Below are 7,500 nucleotides of genomic sequence, written 5' to 3' on the forward strand. Positions count from 1 at the left end.
GCACTATCACTACTACCACCACTACTGCTAACACTAATAATAATAGCATAAAGCTTCTAGTCTCCCCTGCAGCGTTCGCCTCCACAAAGCTTTATTCAATGACAACTAATTAAAAATACCTTTGTCACCAGTCTGCTGGAAGAGATAATCATAATAAAAAAGTGTCCCTTGGCTTCCTGCAGCTTCAATGGGAGAAAATTTTAATATCCTCGATTCCAAAACAAACTTTACATAACTGGATGATTTTTTTTATTTTTTTATTAGAGAGACAAGAGATGCTGGTTTGGTGATTCTATATCAGTGTCTGTCTCTCTTGGGGTAACGTGAAAGGCTCTGAAAATGTGAAGTGAAAGACGAGTGAATGATCAAAAGGAATAGAGTTAATGATACAGGATATGAGTGAATGATACAAAAGAATAATGCTACATGATTTGAGCGAATAAAAAAAAAAATAGTGACACAGGATTTGAGTTAGTCATACAAAAGAAGTTGTACAAAATTCCAGTGAATGTTTCACCTTAAAGGACTTGGATGCGTGAGTGAATGATACAAAAAATACGGCACAAGATCTCAATGAATAATAAAGAATATGAGTGAAAGATAAAAAAAAATTCTGGTACGAAGTCCGCTGTGAATTATGGTCCGTGACACACACCACTGAATAATTTGAAGCGCGTCCGTGTGGCCTTTTGTTGTCGGCTTGTCTTCCTATGTTCTTATTTGGAAAAGTTTGACAAAATGTTGCAGAGGGGAGAGAGGAGGCGAGAAAGTGTTGCTTGACTGACAAATTGACACATAAATGCTTCCAGTGTGATATAAATAGTGAGCTGCCAATCACCTCTAAAAGTCAAGCTGTCCAGAGCAGAAGTGAAGCGAAACGTAAACTTTTGTCTGTCTTGTCGTCAATGACTCACTCACGCGCAAGATTAGAGTTTAAAGTTAAATAACGTCCGGTTTTTTTTTTTTTCGTGGTTAAATTTTTCTTACTTCATTCTATTCAATATTCTTTCTCCAATAAAAAAAAACATAAATTTCTCCATAATACTTAAATATTCGCCAGTTTCAATCAGTCAGTCAGTTAAATTCACCCACAAGTTTCAATACTAAACAAAGCAACGCCCTCAAACTGCTCAGATTTACCATACCCATCCCCTTCATCGCCTTGTGAAAGACATAATACTCAAACTTATTAACCAGTTCATCAATTAATTTCACCCAATCAACTTCAATACAAAACTAACATTGACCCCTCATGATACTCATATTTGCCACCCTCCCCTTCTCCCCTCATCGCCTCCTGCAGATAACAAAAGACATAATAGTCAAACATCCACTACAATTTCAGTCATTCAGTCACTTCTATCCACAAACTTCAATAGAAAACTAACAAACAAATTTATCACCCTTTCCCCTTCATAGCCTCCTACAGGTACTAGAATTTATAATATTAATTCGATCACAAACTTCAATACATAACATTCACTCCAAGATCCTCTACCAACCTTCTTCCTTTTCCTTCACCGCCTACTTCAGGTACTAGAGTTCCCGGAGCAGATGGAGCGGGTGCTGAAGGGACGCCACGCCCTCATCACTTGGAAGTACAAGATCAAGTCCTTAGTGGCAGCCCTTTACACTGACGAATATGGCAACACCCCGATCTACACTGCCCGCCAGGTGTATTTCAACTACGGAGGGTACGGGTGGTGCTTCAGGTAAGAGGGGAGGAGAGCCAAGCGGGAGGAACAGGGAGAGGGAAGAAGGGGTAGAGAGGGAGAAAGATGATACAAATTGAAAGAATGGAAGACTAAAATTTCACTAGGATGGTATTCAGGGGAGAAGGGAGAGAGAAAAGTTAGAGAGATAGTGAAAAGGAAGAAGGGATAGAGAGGGAGATGCAAATTGAAAGAATGTATCAAAAATTCACTGGGATGGGATTTCGTGGGAGAAAGGGTAGAGAGAGACAAGTGAGAAATATAAGGAAGAGAGAAGAAAAGGCAGAAAAGAATAGAGAAGTTAGAAGAATATTAGTACTGAATATTATGTAACACTAAAACTAAACAGGAATAGGAGACACTGCCACTCTACTCAACGCAACACAACGCAACACAACACATCTTTCCATCAACACACAAGCTTAACGAACCCTGCCAAAATGTAACACACAGGCTTAACTAACCTTGCTACAACACAACACAGTAAAACTGACACTAAAATACATACCAACACACACACACACACACACACACACACACACACACACACACACACACACTTCACAATCCAAATCTTCTTGGGTAGATAGACAGATAGATAAATTAGATAGATAGATGGATAGGTACTGGATAGATAGATAAACTGATAGAATAGATAAAGATAAATGGATGACCAGATAGACAGATAGTAGATAAATGAATACAACGATAGAACAGGTAGATAGCTAGATAGATGAATTCACACAAATAGACAAGACAAATAGATACTAAATAAAGTAACCATACCATAAAAAAATCTCTCCTTCTGTACCTTCAGATAGATAAACAGGCATACACAAACAGACAGACAGACAACTACATACAAAACAAATCAAATGACCACAGCATTTAAAAACCACCTACTGCTCCTCCTTCAGGAAAGGCGCGCCCTTCAGGAGAGCCATAGACCTCCAGAAGCAGCGGATGATCGAGGCTGGGCTAATACCGCAGTGGATTAACGACCTAATTGGCACCAAGGCGAAGAAGGCACGTGACCAGTTTGGCAAGGAGACCTCCCTGGAGAAGGACTGGGCCAAGAATCTCCAGCAGGACGTACGTGAGTTTAAATTCCTTATGTATATCTTTTTTTTTTATGTAAGAAAGTTTAAGTCATAGGAAGGAGGAAATACAGAAGCAGGCAGGGAGTACTAGAGTTAATAAGAAAAAAAGGGATGAATGATTGAGATTACTGGTTAACTCTTGCATCGGAGAGGTGGATAAATCTTTTCCTATGTTGTTATTTTATCTCCTTTAACTGTATTTTCTATTTTGTTCTTCATTCTTCTCTCTATATTCAATCCACGTTATTTTTTTTCATTCTATTTTCATTCCTTTCATTTTGTACCTGATTCTATCTTGTCCTGTTTCTATCACATTCTTTCTGCCCTATCTATTCTTCTTATATCCCATTTCACTATTTCTATTTCACTATTTCTATCCATTTCACTATTCTATCCATTCTCTAATATCTACTCTCTCTCTCTCTCTCTCTCTCTCTCTCTCTCCATATATTCCCAATTTCACAACAATATTACTGACTAAGCAACTGATATTAACCCTCCCTCTGCCTTTCCCTCCCTACAGACGGAAGGAGAGAGAGTGGTGCTCAGTCTAATGCACCTCCAGAGCGTCTTTATCCTGCTGGGTCTTGGCTTCTGTATCGCAGTAACTGGATTATTCATAGAGATTATAGTCCATGCCTTCGTCAGGAGATCCGAGGCCAAGATGCACGTGGTGGAGGGAGGAAAGCTACGTGAGGAATAGAAGAGAAGAGAAAAGAGAAGAGAAGTCAGGCAGTTTTAGGGATTTGCTAATAAATGTTACGTGTTTTTGTCTTTATTGGTTATTTTTTTATTGAGTTTTGTTGATTTTGTAAAGGTTTTGAATAATTGGAGGCAGTGAGCATTAAGGAAAGAGAAGAAATCAGTCAAATTTTGGGGGTTTGCTGATAATGATTACTTGTTTTGTTACTGCCAGAATTTTAAGTGATGTTTCTTAATGTTTTTAAGTCGTTCCTTGTTGGTGTCTAGTAGTTTCTTAAGTGTTTTGGTTTATTTTAAGTGTTTTGTAATCTTGAAATGTTTTGAGTGTAAACTAAATGGTATACGTTGGTTGAGTTTTCATCACACACACACACACGCACACACACACACACACACACACACACGAGAAGGATGATGGATAAAAGGAAATAAAAAGTAGAGAGACAAATAGGATGATAAAATATGGAGATAATAGAGAAAGGAAGATAACATGACAGACAGACAGATGGGAGGAAGAAGGCATTAATAGAAGTTGTCATGTCCTCCTCCTTTTCCTTATCTTCCTCCTCTTCCTCCTCCTCCTCCTCCTCCTCCTCCTCCTCCTCCTCCTTATCTTCCTCCTCCTCCTCCTTCCCGTTCTTCTCTCTCAACGCTAACAATATGAAAATTGAAACTTTACATTACGTTAAATTCTTACGAGTCTCCAGAATTTGATGAGCCCGACACACACACACACACACACACACACACACACACACACACACACACACACACACACACACACACACGCACACACACACACACACACGCACACAACGTTCTCGTAGACTCTTCCATAAGTTATGTAAACAATTCCGTACTTTGATCTTTGTTTGTTCTTTAAAAAGTCCCAATTTTTCTGAACGATGATGAAAAGTTGAGTTAATATTGCTATGGGTTACTTTTGAGATTGTTAGAAAGATTATTACGAACTTGCAGATGTGAAATGATAATAATGATGATAACAACAATAATAATAATAACGATAATAATAATAATAATAATAATAATAATAATAATAATAATCATAATAACAAATGAAAATGATAATATATGAACGCACAGCAGCAGTTGCCTCTTTATAACACCTGTTGTTTTATTAATTAATGCATCAAAAGTTGAACTGAATATTATGGAAGTGAAAGTTAAAATATGTATATCTGTATGTCACACAACACACACTCACTCACTCACTCACTCACTCACACTCTCTCTCTCTCTCTCTCTCTCTCTCTCTCTCTCTCTCTCTCTCTCTCTCTCTCTCTCTCTCTCTCTCTCTCTCTCTCTCTCTCTCTCTCTCTCTCTCTCTCTCTCTCAGTAAAAACTCCTTCACAAAAGTTGTTTGCACGCAAGTTCCTGAACCCAACCAAGAGTTTTTGAAGCAACGGAACGCCTTCACGCCCACAGACTTCACGCCCACAGCCTGCCACCTACAGCCGCCCACAGCCACCCACAGCCCTTCCTCCACCTGCCCCTCTGCCGCCCTCAACTCTTTGGAATAAAAGTTGATCTTAGAATCAAAATGGAGAAATGTGTTGATAACTTGAGGGTAAAGTTGAGAATGAGAAGTAGAAAGGAGAGGAGAGGAGAGGAGGACGAGGAGGAGGATAAGAGAGAAGTGAGGTAAGGAGAGGAGAGGAGAGGAGGACGAAAAGGAAGAGAGGGGAGAAGAGCAGTGAGGTGAGGTGAGGTGAGGTGAGAAGTGAGGAGAGGAGAGGAAAACAGAGGAGGAGAGGTGAGGAGGGGAAAGAAAATAGAAAACTAGAGAAATAGTGGAAGGGGAGAAATGAGAGGAAAGAGAAACAAAGAAAAAAGAAGGGAAAAGTAACAGAAAAAAAGATAGGACAAGAAAAATAAGGGAAAAAGGAGAAAAAAAAGACAAAATAAAAGATATGGGAAAAAGGAGGAGGAAACAAGAGAAGAAAGGAGATAGGAGAGGAAAAGCGAGGAAAAGCAAAACGGAGGTAAGGAAGGCGATGCAATGACAGGCAGGGGGGTGGGGGGAAGGAGAAGAGAGAGGAGGAGAGGGAGAAGAGGGAGAAGGATCAAATGGAAGAAGAGGGGGGATTGATGAGAAGGGAAAGGAAAGGAGAGACTAAAGGTGAGAGAGTGGTGAGAGGAAACAGTAAGAATTGGGGGGAGGGGAAACTTGAGAAATAAGATAAGGAAAAAAAAAGGGGGGGAAAGAAAAGATAGTGAAGAGAAAAAAGCAATAAATCGAAAATAAAAACGAAGAAAAAATGATATAAGGAATAAAAAAAATGAAAGAATAAGAGAAAGGAAGAAGGAAAATGAGGAAAATTGAAAGAAAGATTGAAAAATGAGAAAAAATGGAATCGATGAGAATAAAAAAAACAAAACAATAACAACGATATAGGAAATGAAAGGGAAATAAGAAGAAACGAAGAAGAATTGAGGGAAACAAACAAAAGGTAAAAAATAGGAGGAAAGGGAAGGATAAAAGAAAAAGACAGAGATAATAGAAACACACACACACACACACACACACACACACACACATAAAACATTCTCTAAGTCTAATATAAAAGCAGGATTCACATAAATTCTCTCTCTCTCTCTCTCTCTCTCTCTCTCTCTCTCTCTCTCTCTCTCTCTCTCTCTCTCTCTCTCTCTCTCTCTCTCTCTCTCTCTCTCTCTCTCAAACCTCGAAACTCCTTATTTTAACAAACAAGAATCTCGTGGAGTCTTTGATTTAGGAACAACACACCTGCCCAACACACGTGCATGGAACACACCTGGTCACCTTAATTAGCACTTCCCACGAGCTTGCAGGTGTGTTGTGTTGCGCTGCTGTGTTGGCTGGAATGAAGGGCAGGTGTGGAAGGAGAGAGAAGGGATGGAATAAAAGGACAAGGAAGGGAAGGAAGGGAAGAGAAGGGAAGAGAAAGGGGAGTGTAAAGGATGTATAGGAACGGATGAGGAGGGAAACTGTAGAAATCCAAAGTTTCCTCATCATAACTTTATGCAATCATTACATGTTTGTGCTGCGCTTTCTGTCAGTTTGTCTGTGTGTGTACATGTTCGGTTTTGTTGTCTGTTTGTCTGTCTATCTGTCTCTCTCTCTCTCTCTCTCTCTCTCTCTCTCTCTCTCTCTCTCTCTCTCTCTCTCTCTCTCTCTCTGTTATAATTCTTACATAAATATTACTTTTTTTACCTTCTTTTCATAAATCTCTCTCTCTCTCTCTCTCTCTCTCTCTCTCTCTCTCTCTCTCTCTCTCTCTCTCTCTCTCATCCATGTATTTTAATGCTTTACTACGCCCCAGAAAATATTCACTAAGGACTTTTATGGATTCAGAAACACTTAGAAAGGATTCAAAAAGGCCCATAGTATTAAAAACTTTTCCCACGAGGGCGTAAGTAAAGCATAATTATGATCATCCTTATGGACTAAGTTGGTAAAGGCGATAATGCGTTAATTTAAGGAGGTATTCTGGCCTTGTGAATTATGGAAATGGTGCGCCGTGGAGACTCTTCCCGCCAACACTGTCAAAAAGTGAGGCTCGCACGTTTGTTTTATACCAAATGAAGTTTTTTTTTGGTTCTTTTCTCTCATTTTCTCTCATTTTCTTCTTTTCTTGTTGGTCTAGAAAATTATGAGGTGAAATTATGAAAGACTAAAGCAAGACTGTAAAGTAAAGGTATTTATTTTAGATTTTAGATCAATATATGTTTTTTTTTTAGCTTTTTTCTTCTTTTTTTTTGTGTGTTGGTTTAACGAATTGTGAAGTAAAATTGTGAAACACTAAAGCAAAGAATTGAAGTAAAGATATTAATGATAGAGCAATACAAGATTTCTTATTTTTTTTCTCGTTTTCCTTTTTGTTACTCTAGTGAATTAGGAAGTAAAACTGTAAAATAATGAAAGAAAAATAAAATAAACATTCTTTATTTTTCTTTATTTGTTTCAGATCAATAGAAGATTTTTT

The 7,500-nt window shown here is 38.5% G+C and overlaps 1 protein-coding gene across 1 annotated transcript in view; it reads left to right on the forward strand.

The window, feature by feature from the left end:
- The window catches only part of LOC135091911 (probable glutamate receptor), a 9,896-nt gene extending 4,841 nt beyond the window's left edge, over window positions 1-5,055 (forward strand). The window contains exons 5-8 of the mRNA XM_063989975.1: window positions 1,534-1,712; window positions 2,630-2,804; window positions 3,336-3,504; window positions 4,907-5,055. Coding sequence (XP_063846045.1) covers window positions 1,534-1,712; window positions 2,630-2,804; window positions 3,336-3,504; window positions 4,907-5,055 — 672 coding nt within the window. The remainder of the gene's footprint in view (window positions 1-1,533; window positions 1,713-2,629; window positions 2,805-3,335; window positions 3,505-4,906) is intronic.
- The last annotated feature ends 2,445 nt before the right edge of the window (window positions 5,056-7,500 follow it).

Source organism: Scylla paramamosain, chromosome 38, assembly GCF_035594125.1.
Source record: "Scylla paramamosain isolate STU-SP2022 chromosome 38, ASM3559412v1, whole genome shotgun sequence".
NCBI lineage: Eukaryota > Metazoa > Arthropoda > Malacostraca > Decapoda > Portunidae > Scylla > Scylla paramamosain.